The sequence below is a fragment of the Meleagris gallopavo genome, chromosome 15, assembly GCF_905368555.1.
Source record: "Meleagris gallopavo chromosome 15, MGAL_WU_HG_1.1, whole genome shotgun sequence".
In the NCBI taxonomy this organism is placed as follows: Eukaryota; Metazoa; Chordata; class Aves; order Galliformes; family Phasianidae; genus Meleagris; species Meleagris gallopavo.
This window is the reverse complement of record NC_139418.1, coordinates 8360100-8383261: the sequence shown is the minus strand read 5'-3', so window position 1 is coordinate 8383261 and position 23162 is coordinate 8360100. Positions and strand designations below refer to the sequence as shown.

At 43.5% G+C, this 23162-nt stretch overlaps 1 protein-coding gene across 1 annotated transcript in view; it reads right to left on the bottom strand.

The window, feature by feature from the left end:
* The window catches only part of UBTD2 (ubiquitin domain containing 2), a 52359-nt gene that overhangs the window by 6662 nt on the left and 22535 nt on the right, over positions 1 to 23162 (bottom strand). The window contains exon 2 of the mRNA XM_085236440.1: positions 19337 to 19573. Within this exon, the coding sequence (XP_085092566.1) occupies positions 19337 to 19573 (237 nt within the window). The remainder of the gene's footprint in view (positions 1 to 19336; positions 19574 to 23162) is intronic.

Genomic DNA, 23162 nt, shown 5'->3' with positions numbered 1-23162 from the left:
TGTTTCCACATGGAAACTTGGGGTTGAATTGAAGCACTCCCTCAAATGCACCCAACCCTTCAGACAGAGCTGATAAACCTCAGGAGCAGCAAGAAGGATGAGATGGAGCGAGCCGTACCCTACATGAGCCGTGTAGAAGGGCACTTCATTGGCAGCACAGCCTGGTATTTAGGGCATGCAAACAGCCAGAAAATACTACTGGGATGAATTACATGATCCCAAACATGAGTTATGAGAAGACAAAATGGTGAAGCCTGGAGGCAAAAGACCACTATGAAAAAAAAAAAACAACTTTGTAACTTCTCAAACATGCAGAAATAGCTGAAATGGTTTCATATAGGCTCTATGTTTTAGTGCTCACTGCCAGAGAAAACAAACAGCCACCCAAGCCGGACAACTCTGCGTTTCCAAATGGAGCAGGGTGTCATTGCTGGAGCAGTGACATGTGGCACACACGGAACCAGAGCAGATTTAAAGCAGTCCCACATCCCTGTAGTGTCAGGAGTCATTTCCATCTCCTCAGACTCCTGAGAGGTTCCCCAGGATAACCTGGCTGTTGCTATAAAAGACAGCTATGCTGCCTTGCATACAGCACATCCTTCCCTACTGGTCATAGCACACACACTAAGCAGCTCAAGAACCTATGACTCTCGCAGAACTAATAAAATCCAAGCAGAAAAATTTTAGACGCAGTATGAAACACACTCTGTACAAAGGCATTTCAAGAGCTACCTTGGAAAAACAGCAGCACGTTTTTCTAACATCCTACAATTGCAGTGTCAGAAGCCAAGAAATGAGCCCTGCTACGCACAGCAGCGTCACTGCCTGCAGCGAGCCAGGGAAACGAGATGCCAAGGGAACTGCATCCCCACCACAACAGAAATCCCTTCTCAGAGGAGGTAAAAATAAGGTTTACCTGCTCCAGCGAATTTCCACATTTTTGCCCCTAGAGGGGGCGCATTCACTTGCGACATTATCCATCCTTTTGTAGTTGGAGCCTTTGAAGGGAAGCCAAGTCCCTGAGCTACAGAATAGTTGAAGAAATGCTTTGACTCGGCACTGCTGCACACAACAAACACCCAACTGCTCCTTGTTAGAAATGACGACTTCTTTTTTTTTCTTGGCTGGAGGCTTCTTCATGTTGACAGTGGGTTCCCTTAAACTTTGCTGTTCAGCAAAATGAGCGCACTCTAACATTTAATTTGGGGATATGCTGTGGCTCTTACGCTGGATATGCGCTGTCTTTTAGACAGATGGGCCCCCCACTTTTTTTTTGTTGATGAAAACACACAGAGGAAATGTTTGGCTAAAGTATCAGCCACTTCTGGGGACTTTATGTTTGTACCAGTAGCGCCAAGACTGCCGTGCTGTGGTATTTATTGAGAAAACAAAGCAAAAAAAAAAAAGGAAATTCAGAGAAATATGGCACTCAGTGCAGTCTTGCATCATTTATGAATCTCCGAGCAAACCAGCTTGATCAAAACTGTATCGGCTCCAGAGCTTTCGGGATGTTTCGTGTGTGATTTATGTAGTAAGGCCTGAAGTCCTCAGCCTTCAGCTTTAAAATGTTCCTTTCATTCTGTACACCTCATCAATTTCCTAAATGGCGCAGCGCTAAATTCTGGATCGCGGCTCACAGAAACAAGCAGACAGTTTGCTGCTGAAAGAAAAAAAGAGAAAGAGCCAAACCCCAACAGTTTTTAAATTTAGCTACTGCAGCTAAAATGGTATCGTTCTTTAAAAGCCATGCATTTCAACAAGAGTGTCCCTGTTTTAGAGAAGTATATCCAAGAGCTGATTTCAAACACAGTGGGATAAGATTGCTGTGGAATTTATTCATCATTTATATCCTTGCCCAGCTGAACTAACATCAAGGTCAAAGCATATGCTATAAACATTCGATTGCTTAATCATCATCAGATAAGTCATATTATAAAAAATCCTATTAAAGAGCAGCCAGCTTGGAGGTGTGGGTGTGTGTTTTTAGGTTTGTTTTTCTTGTTCTTCAAGACACCGTAGAGGAAACCTCTTGCAATAAAAACTGCACAGCCCTACCACAGAAGCATAGCTTCGTAGAATGGGTTGGGTTGGAAGGGACCTCAGAGATCACCCAGCTTCAACCCCTGCTGTGGGCCAGCTGCTCCCCACCAGCTCAGGGTGCCCAGGGCCTCATGAATGGCCTTGGGTACCTCCAGGGCTGGGGGCTATCCTATCCTAGGCTGACCATCAGCCTATGACAAATTGCTAACGTCACAAGCTACCACAAACCTCACCAACAAACACCCATCCTTTCTCTCTTGTTGGTAAAAATACTCCAGACTCTGCAATCAAGACACGGAGCAGGATGTGGACACATGGATTAAGGCACAGAATCAGTCGACTGCAAGCAGGGCCTTCATTTTATGGCTGTGCACCTACGTCAGACCCATCTGCAGGAGCCGAGTGGAACAAGCACAGCTCTGCGGTTGTGAGGCTTTTGGCAGTGACTTCTGGAGAGGGTCAGGCTTCACTGACAACCCTTAAAATGTTGTAAATGGCTCAAAGGCAGAGTGTGAAGAAGCGTCATGTTGGTTGGAGTCCAAAAGCTAAGAGAAGGCTGAATGCATTTACCAGAAGGCACGGTGAGCATGGAGCTATTTTAAGCAATGCTTGCAAATGCAAATTGTCAGAGAGAAGAAGAGAAGGCGAGTTGTTGCCCGCAGGAGTGCTCCCATTGCTGCAGCCAGGCAGAGCTCCCACCCAGACCATGCAGTGAGCCCTGCACGGAGCACAGCAAGCGAACACCAGAGCTGCAGCCCCCCAGTAATGCCACTGTTGTAAGTCAGAAACGTTCTGAGCCCTCCTGCATAACACACCAGCTACTGAAGTTGCTCAGCACAAAAGGACACAGAAAAGAATGTCGAGTTCCCAGAGAACACAGAGCGAATGCAAAAGAATATATATTTTTTAAGGTTTCTCTGTTACCCAGGCAACAAGGGCCCCCAGCAGCCAGTTACGGCACAGGAAGGATGCAGCTCCTTCAGCAGGAAGAGAAGTGATCGCTGCTCATGTGAAAGATCACAGTGTTACAGGAGAGTTGTACAGCAACAGCCAGGAGAGGACAGAGCAAGCATATTGATACTGTAAATGCTCAGCAAATACTCAAATATCTGAACAGCTCTCCAGATGCTAGCATGACTTCAATAAACTTCTGCACAGCGTATCCAGATAGCAATATGAAGAACTGCCTTTGAGCAAAGCCACTGATAAAAAGTAGTAAAAAATCCACTAAAACCATAAGCCTCTCCAATGCTAGAAACACAGTGAAGTTGTTTTTTTTTTAAAATTTATTTTTATATTTGTATTTCAAAGTAATATAAACTTGGAGACTGGGGAACTCTGGAAAGAATCACAAGACAGAGGTTCTTGTTGGTTGCCACGCAGGTAGGAGACAGCCTGATAGTTTTGGGCAGAAAAGTTAGCAAATGTGATCCTCCAGCACACGGAACTGGAACATTCCGAAAGGAACTGCTTTGCAGGCTGTAAAAGGTTGCTTTCCTAAGATGATCAGTACGTGGATGTTTTTGTGGAAAAGGACAGGCTGGGACACTGCTCCATCCCTGAGCAGCTCAGAACTTGGACACACATCCACACATGCAAACACCAGCACTTTAACAGATCCAAGTAGCACAAATTCAAACTTTTTCAAGTGTTACTGAAATTAGTTGAGATGATCACTTTCATTCAGAAACATGGAAAGCCTTAATGCATTTTGATGCCATTGCTTAAAAGCTACATACTATTCTCCCTCCTGTCTTCTCCTACAGTGGCTTTTATTTCTCTAAGATCTTAAGCAATTTGAGGAGTGTTGCTCAGAAATGCCCCAACCCTAACAACTGAGCAGATTTTTCCTCTTCTCCTTTCTCAGCCAGACTTGCTGCAAGGAAGAGGAATTAAACCAACACAAAACAAAATCTAGCACTGCAATGAGACTACCTATTTAAGGAGCTTAAGTGTCTGTGTATAACACATCTGCCCAAGGAACAGCTGGTTCGTTTGTTTTTCTTACTGAAAAACTCCATTCCTAAACCAAGCTGAGCTTGGATTGCTGAATAAATTGGCAAGAGCAGAGTTCTCACCTGTAGACTATTGGTTTGTATCCAATTATAGGTCACAAATACATGAAAACTCGTTACAAGCATCAGAAAACAAGTGGGTCCTATTCTGGATGCTACAATACAATTCCTAGAGAGTGATGATTAAGTCAGGCAAGGAAGCTGAGCTTTCTCTTCATCTTTATTAGCAGCCGATTCCAGGTCATGGCCAGGAAACAGGATTTTATAGGGGAAAAAAAGCGTACTGACATCAACAGCATGCATGAGTGGTGGTGTCTGCTCAGTAAGAGAGCAGGGTCGAGACAAACAAGTGAAAACATGCAGGGCTCTGTTCTAACTCACCTACAACCACTGCAAACTGGACGGAGTTAGAAGGAAAAAAAAAACCCAAAATTTCACACGAAAGCCCATATAACTTAACAACCATGGGCACAGATTAGTGCTGCAGTTAACAACGGCAGCTTTCCCATTTTCTGGAGGGCACTGTGTGGGAGCTCTGTGGAAGCTGCGCCTTACATCACGTATGGAGAACAATAAACCTGCACTAATCATTAATGGTGCGGATGAAGCGTTTCATAACAAGCCACAAAGACAAGTGCCCTCCCTGGCCTCTTCCTACGATGCTTCCACACCAACTTAAAGAATGGGTTTTGTAGATAATAATTGATAAGAGCTAATACATACTGTTTCAAGTTCAGTGGAAAAGAGCTGCTCCACTAGGGGACCATCGTCGGTCTGGCTCAGCTCTGCTGCACTGCTGCTCCCAGAGCCAGGAGATTGCCAGGAGGCAGGCATGAATGGCACTTGGGACAGCACAGCAAGGGGAAGGAAGAGGATGTGAGCATTCTGCTACTGCTTTTGTAACATCTCTTCCCATTCCTTGGCAGGAGGATTAGCTCACGGCTGCTCTGTGCCCATAGCCACGCTCGGATGTTCTCCAGAAAGCAGAGCTCACCTAGGCTCCGAGATCACTGGAAACACTGTGCATGCTGCTGGCTGAGGAGCTCGGCAAAGCAATCACCTGCACGTGCCTGCAGCACAGCACTGCACTGGACAGCCTCTTAAGGCCCCTTCTTACCCGAATGATGCTAACAAACAGCAAATCTCCACCTGAGCATCCAGCCAGGGAAGGGGTGCGTGCTAAGGAAAGGATTGGAACCAAGCTGGAGATCTCATCAGGAAACCACTCCTAACCTGCAGGTTAGCACACAGGAGAAAACCCAAACCATGATCACCGCATCAGCAGCACCAGGTACTTATAGGAACAAGAGGGCAGCAGCACCTCAAAGAGCAGCGCTTGTGCCCTGCAATGGTATTCTGTGAATGCTCCTCTGCCAAAGAAACTTAGAGGCAACCAGATGAGATTTGTGCTGGAGAAGAGGGATGTGCCATCATTACCCAATCTGAGGTACACCCCATGCGTGTGTTGCAAATCGAAGCCAACTTGTCTGCATGTCATTGCTACCCGCATTTGTCAAAAACCTTTTTGTACTAGGCTGTATTTTTGAGGGGGAGGGAGGGGGAAAGGAAGGTGCAGTGGTGTTTCTTTTGAAATTCATTAGCACTGATTAACTGGGCTGAAGGTGAAAGATAATTAACACTGCCTTCTGAAATACAGAAATTAGATACGAAATCCACTTTTCTTCAGTCAGCCATTAGTAGTACAACTTGGAGCATCTCCTGCCAGGTCCTGCCCTGAGAACCATCGGGGGCTCAAACCCCAGCCAGAGGCTAAGACACCTCGATGACACTCAGAGCAGCACCAAGCCACTCAACTGTATTTCACCCTGAATGGGTGACACACACACACACACACACACCAGCTACACAACACAGACTGAGCTGATCCCATGCTGTTAGAATTGTCACAAACAACCAAGCAGCATCATTTCAGCTCAAATCTTAACAGGTAGACAGGGCAGCAACTGGATCTGACCTACAACCGACACTAAAGGAGGATGCAGGTTCTGCATGCACTGTCTGCAGTGAAATTCCAGAGACTGGTATCTGACACTAACCTATGCTACTAACTAAACAATGCAAAAAGACTGTGACTGTTAACCACAGCCATGGGGTCAGAGGCTGGTTACCCAGTCACCTGGTTACAGCATCATTTACAGTAAGTTTCCATTTCCCTTTCTGTGCAGATTTTTGCTGTGATAAGAACTCTACAACAGGTTCACCAGTGAGTATTTCTTTATCCAATTGAGTCTGGATAGAGAAAGTCAATTATGTATTACTGCTCAGTAGCTGTCATATTAACAATACCATATGTTCTGCCACTTCTCTAGCACTCCCTAAAACTTGGATCTAATATTGCAAGAAGATAGCAGCTTCCACAAAATGTTATATCAGGGTTCAAAGATGACAAGTCTTTTTTACTAATGAAGTATTCATGCACTATCCTGCTTTGCATTTCATTAAAATGGATGTCTGTCTAGACAGGCTTTTTGGGTAACCAGATTTTTATTTTTTGGTAAAAGAGCTCCTTTGTATACCCTCTTCATTTGCATACTGTTCTCCATTACCCATTTTCTTTAAAGGGGGGTGAAGTGGTACCAGGGTGAAAGTATCCCAATCACATCCCCTCGCAGACAGCTAAGCAGGCAATGGGACCAGGTTATCTGTTCAGTGTGAAGATGCACAGAAGCAGTACTCAGTCACAAAAGTTGTCACTGCCTTTACAACCACTGAATTTATAAGTACTCTGCCAGCAGGGAACAGTTAGCACTCAGCATACAAAACCCTATAACTAAAGTGGTTAAAATAGAATACTAGAATACTAGATGGGAGGTTATTAACAGCATTTTATACAACTGTTAGGGGTTTTTCTTGCCAACAAGGTCTTACACCAAGTTCTTGCTCTGCTCTCCTGATACAGACTTGTATAAGTCTCCTTCCGATGCAGAACTCAAGGATGTTTGACCATGATGCAGCACAAAGGTCACCACGAAGCACAGCGTACCAACCCTTGGGGTACAGACACTTCATTTTTCACAAACAGAAGATGCCATTCAGACTGGAGAAATTGTGTTGAGCTTCAACTGAATCCCTATGTTTACAAAAGGACTCCATCATCCTATGAGCAGCAGTGTGTTCTGTGGGCCCTGCTTTAGGTGTGCTGAGAAAAAAGAGCCTTTGTCCATTACAACAGGACACTGCACAGCAACAATACACCAAACACACAGCTATTCAGCCTCACTTTCCTACCATGACAAACACTTTGCTATTTCCAGTTACTCCTGGAAGACAAGATAACTGCTGTCTATCCACATTTCACTTTAAAAGGATTTTCCTTTAGCTGAGATCAGCAGGACACTGTCGATCGATACCACTGCCTACTTCAGCATCCAACAACTTGCGAGAGCCGGCTGCGCTCCCTTCCAAGTAATACATAAAGGCAGAGACAACTTTACCTTTGCTTGGGATTGATCTCATTAGGTACGATCCACGTGTTCTTTCTGCTTGTTCTGCTCTGGACTTGCTCACACCCCCACCCCAAGATGCAGCACGTCCTTTTGCTTATCAGGCAAAGGAAGCACAGGCTGGCCAGGGAGGTTGAAACAACAACTGGTGACTGCAGTAACTCGAGTCATCCCATCCCTGCATGACCAGTGTCAGTGTGCTTAACCTTGAGCAATCCCCTGCCAGCCACAATGCCCTCCCTAGGCAGCAAAATGATATTTGAGACTTGGTTTAGTCTGAGCTAGAAGTGAATATGGATGGAAATTTGGCTCAAGACAGTACTTATTATAGCCTGAGCTAGCACAGCAGTGGAGACAACCCTACAGACTAACAAAAAAGTGAATGTAGGCTTTTATGGAGTGCATTGAAGTCCCACATCTGTTTGCAATGAGAGATGAACACACAGAAAATTTCTTCTTTCTAAGACTAAACAACACTACCCCCCATCTGCATGTAGCAGGGGATGGAAAGAAAGCACAGAATAACCTAGACAACTTTGCCCTGGAATATTCTTTTCTTACTGCTCCCAAGCTTGCTCATATCCCTGAGTCAACATTCAAAGCCGAGTTAATGAGCACAGGAGTCATTCATTTGCATGCTCAGCCTCCAAGGATAACCAGGAAAAATGTTAAAGGCTCCAGAGAGGTCAAGCACACTGACACAACCTCACATCAGTATCTACATCCTAAAAAAAGACTAAGGCTACAACGAAGGACTACTTAAAAAGGGCAAGGGGACCATTAAACAAGGTTACTGGAAAGATTTGAGGCAAGTCTGCTGAACAGTTTATTTTATCTAACACCTCAAAGGTGTTCACTGCTGTTACTTTAGAATTATTTATAATTAAAAAAAAGGAAAAAAGTATTGATTGAGAATAAATGTAGAAGATTGAATGTTAAAGCTGTATCACCCGCTCATTGAAACACTGCAATGACTTGAAATTACCACCTCAAGGAATTTATTGAAAGAGGATTCAGATGATTACAAGTGTTAGAACATCTTTTGGCACACTCACTGGCTTTTGAGTGCTGTACTGCTGTGTAACACCAAGGAGCACCTCGCTCAGCCATCACTTGGCCCCAGAAAGCTGCAATATGATGTGACTTCTCCAGCTGCTCAGACACTGTGGAACATAACTGCCTTGTGAGAAAAGGTACCAGTGTTGTCCTACTCAGACACCTGAAGCCAAAATAGAGAACGATGACAAACTTCCTGCCCACTGCCCATTGGAAATCATAGAAGAGAAGCAGGTGCACCCATGGCACAGAGGGACACCTCGTTTATCCACCCGAGCTTCCAAGGAGACAGTGTGCTCCAGGTGTACAAACCTGGGGACAAAATGCTCTGTGTCAAGCACAGAAATGAGCAATGCCACCTCTGAAGATCACCTATTTGGAGAGATGGCAGCATCTCTCACTGGCTTACGCTGAAATTTTCTATGACAAATGCATTTTAAACTCTTCGTATTTCTTTTTCTCATTTTAGTAGCAGACAGCAAGGCACATTAAGCTGATACCCAGTTTCCCAGCTGCAAGCACCCAGGGATGGAGTAAATATCTACAGTGGAGTATCTCATAAACTACTCATCATGTCCTCTCCGCTGTCAGACACCAAAGGAACACTGTTCACTGCAGGCAAACATGCACTGCTGTCTGCACGATCTGCACCACTGTATCAGTGATATCAGTGTATCAGTCTGCAGCTTCTTCTAAGAAGAATTTGAGATATTTTTTCATCACAAGGCCGATTTTATTTTGAGTGTTTTACGGCTGTAACATACAGTCTGTCTTGTTTGCTTTTTGTTTTTTCTTTAGAGGGGTTTGCTGTACTTTCCTGATCACATATTAATGGTAAAAAGAAACAAACAAACAAGCTGCAATTTTGAAAATAGTGTTGTACAGTCATCCTCAGCACAGCAGAAAAGGCAAACTAAAACCAAAGACAGGAAACAGACGGGCATCTGCTACCAGGGGAAGAGACTTGAGAAGAGTCCAAGCAATTATGTTGATGAAACTCCTCAAAATACCTTTCAGAGAACAAGAGCATAAGTTAAAAATACTTAAAGAAAACAACTGTAGGATGTAACTGTAAGTGGGTTTCTATTTGAAGGGCTGATCGTTTCTAACCTGCACTTAGATTTATAAATATTTCAGTCAGTCACAACTGCTTCACATCCTGATGATTTGCTGCAGTATTCCGTATGAGGAAAACATGGAAATCCAGCACCCCTCAGACAGGATGTTGGCAGCTATTTTAAAGGCGTTAATCACGGCAGTCATGACAGAAAGCATCACCTTAGTTGTAACTCAGGGCTCGAGGGGTTTTTGAGAAAATATCCTGTTTCAAGGTTAGGAGTGGTGTGAAGAACCCAAACCAACAGTGACACGTCCTTCACTGGCACCAACGCACCTCACCAGAAGCAGCAATGAATGATTTCTACTGAAAACACAAGTGATGAGAAAGCTGCTGCAGGCGCATCGCAGTGCCGAGCGCTCGCTGTAAGGGGGTGAGGGAATGAGAGCCATCCCTAGGAGAGATCTGGGTACTGACCCAGCTTGTTAGCTTGAAGCAACTGGAAAATGTCATTCTACACATCAGTCTGGAAATCTGAAGATGGGAAAACAAAATCAAAATAAAAAAGGGGGTGCACCATTAAAATAAAAGCCCTTGTGGTAATGATGTGCTAACCCAATTCAAATGATTCTCTTTAATTGCCTCACTGAACAGCTACTGTCATTTCCTCTCATTCCTTGCTCAAAGGTCTCTGTGCTCAATTTTCCACTACATACTATGAAAGGTGGTTGCAGTACAGAGAAAAGCAAACCGGCCAAATGTTAACCTAGCTGTTATTTCTTTACTTCAGATGGAAAGATACACCAACTCTTTGGAGCACCATGTGCTAGGCACTCTAAATGCAGTCTTCTCAAACAGAATTCACTAATTACAAAAGAATTTATTGGCATTTTTCTTGAAGCGCTCTCTTTTACAACAGGTATTTCTCTAATGAACAAGCCTATACAAACAGGTGGCTCTGAGCTGCTCAGGGAAAGCCTGGCAATAGAAGATGACCAAGACATCTCATCCTCTCCCCTCCAATCACACTGGGGCACACCGTCCTCTCAGGACACAACGGATACATCTCTGTGCTGTTTGGAAACCTGGCATCACACCCAGCTGGGAGGGAATGGAAATGAGTAATCCATTTAGCAGTGCTGTTAAGAATCACACTGGGAAAAGGCTTCCTCTGCAGTGCACTGCACTTTAAAAAAGTGCTGGTTTACATTCTTGTTTTTCTAAAATACTCACAAGCTGCTGGTTGTAATGGTAAAGGCCCTTCACAAACGATCCCTTCAACAACCACCTCTGAGGCTGTGGATTTACAGATCCCTGTTTAAGGAGCAAAACTGTCCTAGCAGCCACCTGACTCCCAGCACTCTCCATTGAGTTGCTATAGGTGCTCACAGCTACATTAGAGACTGGACTGCTGATGGATAGCAAAGTCAACCCGCAGTTGTGACAAAGGACATTTTAAACCTAGAGAAGTTCTCTGACCCTGCTGTGGCCCCTCAAGCAGATGTACTGTAGGAATGAGGAGGTTACACAGAGGAATGCAGGCTACCTGCTTAGCCTTGATCCACTGCTTACAGCTGTCAGGATACTCAGCCATGATCAGTTTAGGGAAGCCAACGCTTCCACTTCACCCTTGCTCTCTTGAATTAAGAATGCATGTTTCTCCTGCCTCCTGTACCTAAAGAAAATTGTGAATATGCACTCACACCCTGCAAAAGGAATTGGTTCTCAGCTCTTGCCCTGCTAAGGTACACACCCTCCCCTCCAAGGTATGAAAAGCTTTCTAGATGAGGACATGGCAAACCAACAGCCCCATCTCGCTGATGCTCTGTCTCCTTACATCCCTCTTCTGACTCAAGCACAATCTACAGAATTACATCAAATGAAAAAAAAAAAAATACCAGCAGCTAGCTTTACTATTTAGGAAAGCAATCTTTTATATCACCTCACATAAAATCAATGCTTTCTCTTCCTCAGTGTGTGCGTCTCATAGCCACCTTCATTTAACACTGCTTGCACGGCTCCTTCTGGAGCAAAACCTGGAGCTAACACCGGAGAAAACAGAACTGAAGAGTAGAAACGATTGGCTGGGACATTCCAAGTCAATGCAGGATTGTGTCATTCGCATTAACTCCCTGCCCCACTCTGCTAGAAGGCTTTCAAAGGGGAAATGACTAAAGTACTCGAGAGCTTAAGAATTCAGAGCTTCACTTAAACACAGAAATCAAATCAAAGGTTTCTCCAGAGCTTTCAACTACCAGCTCTGAAGAAATCACTTGAAAGTGTTTCTGTGGTGCTGTGGTCTATAAATGAATGCTGCACACTTGCCCTTTTTCAGTGTGAAGGTAAACAAATGCACTGCTTTGCGCATCCAGGAACTGAAATAATGTATTTTCAGTTCGGAGGAACTGTTCTCATTCATATTTGTAGAGTATCACCTCCTTGAAGTTCTAGCTTAAAAGAAGAAAAAACAAAAGAAGCTGTAGCTGCCTGTCATGCAATGCAGTCGTGTGATGAAGCTTGTGGACTTCTACACCAAACAACTACAAAATGGTTGAAGAGAACGTGAAGCAAAGCCTTTAGAAATGGCATCTCCAGTTTGCATCTTTATTTAATTCCTTTTCAAAGGACAACAGAAGGTGAAAACATTGGTAGAATTACTTATTCATCTTTTTAAATTTCACTTGGATGCAGGGCAAAAATTAAGCAGTTCTCTTCCTTTTACCAGACAACTCTCTAGACATAAGTATCTGGCCAGCCATAAACGACGGCAATGACAGAGCAAAGGGACCATCCTGACACAAACCCAACATCTATGAGGCCTCTGCTCATGCAATAGGGCTGCAGCATAGGCACGGCTCATCCTCTCTTTCCCAACACCACTCGTGCAGGTGCCTTCCTGGTAGAAGGTGTTTCCCAAGTGGAAGAAGCCATCCCGCCAGCTGGATGGGCTCAGCCTGCGGCAAAGGGAATGCTAGGAAGTGTGGAACCTAAAATTAGACAGCTACAGCCATGATAAATAAATTAATAATGATAACAAATTAACAGACATTACAAAAACCTGATCAAGTGTTCTAGATCCACAGAAAAACACAGTTCACCATTATTTTCACATCTGAGTGCAGACAATGTAATACATAAAGAAAAAACTTTTCTTTAATGACAAAGGTCTCTTCAGACAAATAAGGTATGAAAAAGCAAATAAGGTACTCAACTGGCCTGCAAAAGCTAAGCAATGGTTACAGCCATTCAGAGAAGCAGCTTAAATTTAAAATACTGTGCAACTATGAAATATGCCATATAGATTTTTGCAACTGTAGTCTGATCAATGCAATAATTAAGATGTCAAATGTAGCTACTGCACACAAAAGAGGGCAAAAATTAGAGTTCCACTTTTGGAAGTACTTACTTTAAATGAGACATATTACATAGTTGGTGTTACAGACCTACTACACAATTTTGCTGTGGATATTCTGGAATCATTATACAAATTTAAAGACCAGCTCCTGAGCACCTATTGACTGCCTCCCACTGCTTCCTTTCCCACCTCTGTCTGGCAGCTCACTTTTTGTGACTGCTGGTTGGGAGCCTGGAACACAGCACAGGAGATGGACATTTGCTGGGAGCTGTCTTACAACAGCATCACACCCTGCGTCCCTGTGCAGCACCTGGGCCTTAGCAAAGGTCGGCTGTGTGGCAGGAGCCCTAACACTCACAAAGGAGTAAAGAGTTTGGCAGATACCCCCAGTGAGTAGGGAGAACAGATAGCAGATGTATTTTCTAGAAAGTGATGTACAAGCTGTACAGCAGAACAAAATTCATATCTATCATTTGAATTTGAGATGATGCTTCAACATCGCTTAGGAAAAAAGTCTGTTTTCTCTCCGTATGGCATGAAGAAGCCTTCTTCTGATACAGGATTTGGCTTTAATACAAAGAAGACTGTGTCTGTGATATGCAATTCCTTTTATTAAATTAATAGTAAGCAGCACAGGCAGTAAGTGCTGACACAGCCCTAAAAGCACTTAGGTACTACCTTATCTCCACCAGCACAGAGAGCTGACTGGTTATAAAAGCATTTCCAAAAAACCTTCGATTCTTATGGTTTACTCCAAGACCAGTAAGGAAGGTGCAGTACCCACCTCAGCAGGCAACAGAAGCTCTCCCAGTGATTTACTTATGTAGCAGAACAACCTCCTCAGGACTTTCAGCATCACGAGAGCAATCAGCACTAAAAGCAGCACTGACTCTCTGCCAAACACACGCAGACCACAGGCTGCTCTCCCACTTGCCCAGTGCAATACATTGATCACATTCAGCCACTGCCCCTCTTCTCCCCTTCACCCTGTGCTCTCAAAGTCTCATCCAACAATGTGAAAGCCTTCATTTACAAACAGAAATGGAGCAGTTTTCAACATCTGTGTTAAACAAAGCTAGTGAGTGCTGCCATAGTTCTGGCTATGTATGTCAAGCGAACAAAAATCAGTGAGGAGAACATGCATCCTGATGGAGTGCTGAGGCACGGCCCCCCGTGACCACCTCCTGATATGCTGTACTGACCTGCAGGACATTAAGTCACGACGACACGGACATGAAACCACAAACGTGTCCTTTCAGGCCATGAAAGCCTAGGACATGTGAACGCACACAGATGTGAGGCATTGTGCAGAGACGCAGGACTTCAGGCCCAGATATCACCCGAAGGGGAAGAAAGTGCTCTGCCCAATGCTAGAACATCTCAGTGATTTCACCAACTTTTCCCCAGTACTTAAGGTAAATACATCCCCACTTCTCATGACCTCAAGCGTCAGACACTGTAAATATGACAGTTCTGCTCACACACACGGAGCAGCACTGCTCACTGAGCAAGCACACTGCAAGCTGCAGCAGCTGCACTTGAGGGCACAGAGAAGCTGACTGCTCCTGAGCACAAAGCCACCAGGCTTTACAGAGGGGACCTTTATCATTCAAACAGTATTAAACAAGCTAAATTCAGTGCTCTGGTAACTATGCTACAGTAGATTAAGTGTCCATCCTGAAATGTAAAAACTCCACTTAACCCCAGACAGATACCCATTAAAATTAACTACTTTCAAGATAAGTTCAACTCAACTCTAATGTTTGGTGCAGACCCTAATAAAGTACTACACTTTCTACCATTTCTTTTTTGATAGCTGAGAAGTATGTAAAAGCATTCATTAAACTTAAATGGGTTCATTAATAAAATATTGAGGATGTGCTGCTTTAAGACATCAGAAAAACGTATACATTGGAGAGAATGTTATTTCTATTTTTAAATACATCCCACAGAGGCACCCAAGATAGATGAGAAGTGCTAAGCCCATCCCACAAGCTTATTTATTTATTTAATACTTAGGTGCTATTTTTAACTGTAGAAGACAGCAGAAGGCATCCGTTAGAAAAATTACATTGGTTTGGATTTTTCCTCACCCAGGTGAGAAAATGCCAAATGCAATGTTAAAAGATGCATTTCCTCCTCACTTCCCACCAGGTTTTTGGAATGAAAGGGCAACTCCCCTCCTACAGCTAGCATCTCTAGCTGCTGACCACCACCACGCCTTGCTCCAAGCCCCTCTTCCCACTCCTCCAAAGGCATCAATCTGGAAGTGGCACACAGCTCGTAAGCGCACGCAGCGTGTCAGCACACGGGGAGAGGCAAAATGCAGAGCTATGGCTTCGTGCTCTGTTGTGGTGGTACTTTTTTAACCCTCAGCTGTACAAAGAAAATAAAAGAGAGGAAATGCCATAGGCTCACATTAACATACTGCATCATTCTATTTTTTTTCACCAAATATATCTGTCTTAGTTGGTGCCTGTAACACAGTTTCCTTCAGGAATCCACACTCTTTGGTGAGCTATGAAATCAAAGAAAGAATGTCTCATCCCCATCTGTCAAAAAAGCCCCACCACAAATACAGATTTTCATGCACTGAATTACCAGAACTACACTGTCAAACTCAGAAAAAATAGTCTTGATGTGATTCCTACACTTCATCTTCCTAAATGCTTGCTTTCCTCTAGGAAATACAATGTTTTTATACACAGTCTAGCCGATTTCCTATTTTCTTCTCATATGAAGAAGCAAAAGCTAAGCTCCAGGGAGGCACACTGACACTCCTGGGCAGATCCTTCAGGGTCTGTGGTGGATAGAAGACAAAACAGGTGGGTATGTATACATCTTCTCTCAGGAAGCTATGCATTCAGTTTGCATCCTAACTTTGAATAAGAGACAGCCTGAACTGGCAGTGCCTTTGCTGCATGGACAAGTAAGCAGCCATGGGAAATAAGAAGGGTGCAAAGCTGGATGTGAGAGGTGACATGGGTGACACCTGCCATGCTGCAGTGTCAGTGCAGAGAGCAGGGAACCCCACGGAGAGAGCGACTGGCCCTGGGAACAGCTCTGCATCACATTTGTGAGCACACATCTAAGTTGTGGTTGGTGGCACAAGGCAGGCACGCACAGAATTCAGTACTTAATGCACACACCTAATGCAGCAGCCAGGTTCCTTTAACAACTCCCTTCTTTTTAAATTTTGCACAAATTGAGTTCTTGTAAATAAAAATGTGGAGAGTTTCGGTGTCACCTGGAACATGGGGAGTTTGTTTGTTGTACCTACCTGGAGACAAGCTCAGCTGACAACAGGAGCCCTGCAGATGGAAGGCTTTCATTCATCATCTGTTCATGCATGACACCAACAATGCTTGCTGACTAAGAAGCACTTGAGTTCCTACACAAAGTTGCTTCCTCTGTAGTGGAAAAGTCACACAACAGAGAACTATGCAAGCAGCTGATGCATGAGACAAGTGTCACAAGCAAAAAGACGGATAAAAAGCAAGTAACTCAATATTGAGGGTACAAAATCACTGTGCTGCACTCAAGATTTTGGATAAATACTCAGAATGTTCTCTGTGTTTGAAATCTGACCAAAGGCCAGGTCTGCCTAGGCAACAGATGCTCTAATACAAGCTTGATTCCTGGCTTTTTTCTGGAATCTTTGGAATATTCTGTATGTGGGCCTCAGAAAGCAGACTGCAGTCTGTCAGTAGTAGGCAGTATCCTGAGCACACTGACTGCTGCTGAGCCAGAACTTCAGGTGGTGCACATACCTCTTCCCCCTCAAGTATTACAATCAGTGACAGTGAAAGGGCTCATTTCCAGGGCAAAGCATTCATTCTAAATTCCTCAGACTGCCCAAAGAAGAGAACAAGAGCTATCTGCCTAGTTTCAGACTTCTGCTTGCAACCAGAAAGCGCTGGGTCTTAATGCATGAAACTGACTGAGCTCAGCAAGCAGGTATTCAAGAAATTAAGTTATTCAAAATTCGGTAGTGTCAGAACTACACACAACACAACCTTGGAGGTGAAGGACACACAAGTGACACCATCTCAGAATCCACTCTCTTCCCAGCAGAACTGAACTGCTGAAACTTTCCTATCTGAATAAAATCCTCCTCTGCAATTACAAGCTGTTGTGCCACTCTGACGAGTGGAAGCAGAGACCTAATGTGTCAAGCAGCTTCTCTCCATGACTGGATGCCATGAATTTAACATTTCCCCTGGAAGTGCTGTTCACATGTACACTTGTGCAACATTTAAACTGAATACATATTCTAATGCTGTCAAAATAGCTCATTATCAGGGTCTTGTCAAATTCCAGAGCTGCATCACACAACTAATACCCTCTCTCCACAGAAGCATGCTCTCTGATTCAGATTATCATTTTCTAAAACAATTATGTTTCTGTCAGTCTGGCATACAATCATAACCAGCATCAGACTCTCTCTGCAGAGCAAGCATTCATAGAGACTGCTCCTCACACTAAGCTACAATTCAACCTGGAGAACAGCTCATATTCGCAGAAGGAAACCATTGTGGAAGGTAATCTATATTTGGTAACATTTTTCTTTTAGCAAGTAAGCAAGACCACGCAGTGGCTGTTTTATGCCTCACAAATCTTCAGTTTCTGAGGTATTATTCCCATGTATTTGAATGGCAACTTAAAATTATTGCCATCTTCACTTACCCACTTTGCCAGACCCCTCTCACCCATACAGCTCCCACTAGTTCATAAGTTGCCTCAACACTCAATTTTTTCCAGGACATTTTCAGCAACACAGATGTTTTGGAAGGACAAAAATTCAATAATGCTACCTATTTAGAAGGAGAACATTTTGTTTCCTGGATGTAACAAAGGTAATATTATTTATTTAAACTACAGTTATTTAAAATATAGTATTGATAAATGAAATCAAGAAGCCTGAGAGGTAATAGTTGGTAACGACAAACAGTTGCAGAAAGGTCTTCTGACATCAGTTCCACTTTAGAGAAAGGAGTTTATCTTTTGAAAATCACACTAGCTTGTAAGAAAGGGAATTACTTTTCTCTCTCCAATTGATTAGGACTAATTATTGACATAACTGTAGCAAGTTTGTATAAGAAGAAGTGAGATTTCCTCAGCATTGGCAGGTTCTGAAAATAATTGACAAATTCCTCTTTAAAGCTGCTTCAGAAATCATTTCCATAGGTGTAACTGCCCTTGAAACTATCAATCAAGCCAGCAAAATACAAACCTCCTTGAAAACAAACAATGTTCTAGAGGACTACAATGCTCTGCCCATGAATTATGGAAAAGACAGGTCATATTGCAGCCCTGAAACTTTCCAACCTCTCAGCTAGGTTATAGACTGCGTGCTGAACAGGAGTGGGAAAATCATCCCAAGGCACGGCAACTCGCAATGTTTCATGCTTCTATATGGAAAAAAGACAGCCAGACCACTAAACCCACCCTTTCCAAAGGAAATGCAAGATAGACAGTGACTTAAGGAAATTGAGATCCTGAACATCGCCAATAAAAGGATACAAAAAAATAAAGTAGCTATATCAGTAGTAAACATCATGAAGATTAATTAGCACAGAAAGTAAGGTATAAAATCTTCTAAATTATCTTTGTCCTCTTCCCAGGAGACCCAAGACTGCATAAATATAATGTTGTTTATAAAGCATTCAGTTCCATGTGTCTGGGGCAACAGTTCATTTTTTGGTATAACCCTCTTTATTCCTCCCCCCCCCCCCCCCGGTTTTCTCTCTTCCATATTTGTATTTGGCATAAGGGGAAGTGATTCTATTCAGAGGGGTAGAGTGTATAAGAACAGAACCTGAAAAAAATAGAATTTGGAACAACATTGTGAAAGGGAAAGCAACTAAAATGCTGAGTGCTTACAGTGCATCTTGCACAAAAGCTTACAGCAGATTGCCAGCACCAAGAGTTTGCTTTTTCACACTCAAGAAAAGAAACTTTAAGAACAAATTTAAGTGCCACAGACTCTCATAGGATCAAGAAAAAAGCTACTGTCTTGCAAAGGTTGACTGGAAAAACTGATTCTTTGAACACCCAAGCGTCCTACAAGATGAGGGAAAGCTAAAACTGTTAATCACAGAGATCAGACACTTAAACCTGCCCATTATAAAATGTAACAGATCAAACATTCACACTTAAGTAATTGCAGAAAGGTTTCCTTGGTCCTTCTACAAACTAACATCATTTTACTCTGAAACATCAAGTAGAAAGGTACCGTGCACACTGAATTATAAGTACTGAAATCTGTTGCATGCCTCAAACGATGTTCAGATTAAAAACTCATTAGCTAAACCTCCTCACAGGCCACACCCAAGTCAGCTGAACCTACCATGCGGTAGTGTTATGTTTGCACCATCAATGATTGCTTGTGCCAGTTCATGATCATTGCTCTCAAAAGCGTGTGCAGCAGCCTTGAGGGCATCCCAAATCTCCTTGCGGCCTTCGAAAGCTGGTGCTGTGTCCCAAAACTCGTCTCTCTTACTGCGCAGCTGTCCGTCCGTCATTGGGTAATCACTTTTCCATTTTGGTTTCTCTTTTTTCAAGGGCTGATTACGACCAAGAGCAACTGTGGGGTAGAAAAAGAAAGAGAAGTTTAGAAAAAAAAGTAACAGCACAAAGTTACTCCAGTATTCCTTGGTTATTCTATGAAGACAAAGCTTACTTTTGGGCAACACTAATCCTTTTTTTCCCCCACCAATCTCCAGGACATCACCTTCCTCCTGCTGGGCTCCGATTTTTAACTCTCCAAAGAAGCCGAGTGACTACCCTGCATTTTGCTCAGCTAATGCAATGCTCAGTTAAATGCAGACTTAAGAGGCTAAGGATTTTTTTTTTTTTTTTTGCACTTTCTCCTTTTAAATTGTTTTAATTCAGAATAAGTGGGGAAAGGCAAATAAGATGCACGAACACCAGAATAGTTGAAGATGAATCCCTGAAGAATATCCAGGATTCTGTCAAGCTTTAATGAGTAGTTACCTCATTCACAATAAACACGAGAGTGTTTGTTTTATTTTAACTACAGCTATGTTTATGCAAAAGCCAGTTAAGATAATCACTTAGGTCTAATGTTGGTGGATTAAAACTACCTGCTCGCTTTAAATTACAGCACTGCTGAGAGCACACTGTCTGTCTGTTTCTGCAAGCAAGGTGTTATTTCAACTCCTGTCCAAGCATGATGCCCAGAGGTGCCTGGGAGCAGGGTGAATGCCTCTTTCCTACACACAGAATAGGCTCTGTCATTAGTATCTGCCCCAAACATATCCTGGTGACAGAAAGAACCCATCATTTGGGCTCTTACTATTGTGGTTTATGTGAGAAAGCTAGAAGACATCCGTTCCAAGTATAAAACATTTCATGAGCACTTAAACTTTGTGGTGGCAACCAGATACATATAACTAGCTTTCACTGTGCTACAAAAATGAAAATGAAAATTGTGCTTCCTAAAAATTGTTTCATGTGCTTTATTTGGCAGAGACTAAAAATTAAGTCTAGCTGTACAACACTGAGATGGACCAGGGAAGCTTTTATTGCCATCTGAGGTACAAAGAGGGGACTGAAGTTCAGTGCACACATGGTAGAACTTCTCCCTGCAAGAGTCAGAACCCCACTGGCAGCAGGAACCTTGCTGAAAAGGGACTCTGTCACAGCAGCATGGGAAGAGAACAATGACAAACCACAAAAGCAGCTCTCACCACCGCAAAACCTCGAGTACGTAGCTTACATGTCTCCAGAGGAAGCAAGACGTCCTGCAGCAGTCACACTGCACTTAAGGGTGTTTGCAGCTAAAAATAAGCGGCTGCATCAACACAGAGAGATCACAAACACTAGGTGATGGCTCTGGTATGTTCCTGAGGGACAGGTAAACGCTACTAGGAGTACCAGTAAGGATCCCATCATGACGTCCCTTCTCTGTGAAGTGTCTGGGCAGTCCCAGGAGAGCAGAGGGACTGCAGCTGCTACCATGCCAGACCTCCTGTCACCCCACATCTGCGGAGCTGAGGCCTGAACATCTCTCATGGGAATGTGGTTTCCCAGCTGCTGGTAGGCTGAGATCAGGCTCCTGGTTAGTCTTCAAGGATCAGAGAGCAGCAGGACAAACACAGGCTTACCTTCAGCATCCTGCATCCCCCGGCTGTCCTTGCACATAAACAGGCACACCGTCTTTCTCCAGATCCTCTGATTTTTCTGTCAGAGAGTTGGTAACAGCTACCAAACAGCCTTGTACCTCTTTCTAGTCTTACTTTAGAGCTCAGATTTCAAGGGAAGGATAATCTATTTCTAAATATTCTTCACAGCTCTCGATCCAGACACACAACGCATCCCAGGTAACGAGCAATAAGAGGCCTTAAGTTGCACAGGGGAGGCTCAGGTTGGACAATTTACTCTCTGAAAGAGTGGTGAATCACCGGCATCCAGAGAGGGGGTGCAATCGCTGTCCCTGGGAGCGTTTAAAGGAAAGGGAAGATGTAGCACTGAGGGACATGAGTCAGAGCAGTCACAGGCATGGGCTAGTGGCTGGACCCGATATCTTAGTGGTATTTCCAACCTTAATGATTCCATGATGCCCGCGTTTAGCTGCAGCACATATTTTCGCATTCTGTTACAGTTCTTTAGCACAGGTGTGTGTGAGGGATGGGGAAGAGACACAAGTGAGAACACCAAATTTCAGTATGTCACAAATACTGGCCTCAGGTGAGCTGTAACACTTTGCCTAAATATCCTACTCCGATATCCCTTCTCCCTCCTTGTTTTTTTCCGCGTGTTCAGCTCTGCTTTCAGAACAGCAGTGGGCAGCAAGTACTGTGTCTCGGGACCAACCACCAGTGTCTGGTTATGCAGAAGGCAAGTTGACCTCACACAGTCTTTAAGGAGATTAAAACACACTCATCATTAGAGCCTGCCCCCTTATACAATCTGATTTTCTAGGACCACAGAAGCATCTACTTCAGATCATAGCTCAGAATGATATTCACACTTAAGAAGCGGTGACATAAGTCGTTAAAAATAGAGCATTTAATGAAACTTCTGACAGCAAAGTGACACTTCCAACTATGTGAAGCCATGAGCATTCTTCAAATTAAAAAAAAAATTATGGATGAGAATTTACTTGCATGGAAACTTAAGTCAGATCACAATCAAAAGTACCAACTGACAACTGCTTGGCACTCCAGACGTTGTTCTGTGTCCCATGCAGAAACTAACAATAATAAACTTCTGAAACAGAATCCTTTCAAGTGACCACAAGCATTTATTGCCTGTTGTTTCCATGGGATTGCTTCCACAAGATTGCTTCCATTTGCTTTTCAAAGAAGTGCTGACCATTTAATAGACTTCAAAACAGCAAACCTAAGTGTTTACAAAACACCAAGTTTCCTGGCAAAGTCCCCACGTTAATGGTCCAAGCCTTGGTTGGGCACATGTGGGCTGGGAGCTGATGATGGCTCAGCAAGGAACAATGGTGAAGGATGCAGCCCAGACAATATGCACTGCATGCATTAAACAGTATGTTATGAAACTGTAAAAACATATGTGGTAAAACACTTGAGCACTTGAGCACTTAATAAGGAATTGTTTCCTTATTAAGGCTTAACAGTCAGAACATGGAAATTTCAGACAGACGGAATAAACAGGACAATGCACCAAATTTGGGTCAGTGGGCATCTTTTCTTCCATTTTACTTCAGCTAACATCTGTTAGCGTATATGTTCAATGGATGCTAATTTATCCCACTGGGCCCTCTCCTCCTGCCCAACATCAATTATGGAAGCAGGCTAAAGGCACTCCTGCAGTCCCAGAGCTGCATGAAGCTATTTCTCTCCCCTTTCCATCTTTCCCTGCCCACGACAGCACCTGAATAGATGGGTCTTCACCAGACAAGAGCAGCAAGGCAAAGACCAAAAGAGACAGAGACCTCAGCAGCCTCAGTAACTTTTCCCTAGGAATACAACCCTGCCTACAGACAGCAGTGATGAACAACCCAGCAATAACTTCTCTTTCCAAGCAGGAAAGGACAGTGGAAGCTATCCATGCCAGCACTAAGCCTTTAAACACAACTTGGCTTCATGAGCTAGTATTCAAAAGGGTCTTTAATGTGTTTACTCTTTATTGGAAATGCTTCAAGAATCCCCTAAAAGCTTTAGGCCCTGCTGAAGAAA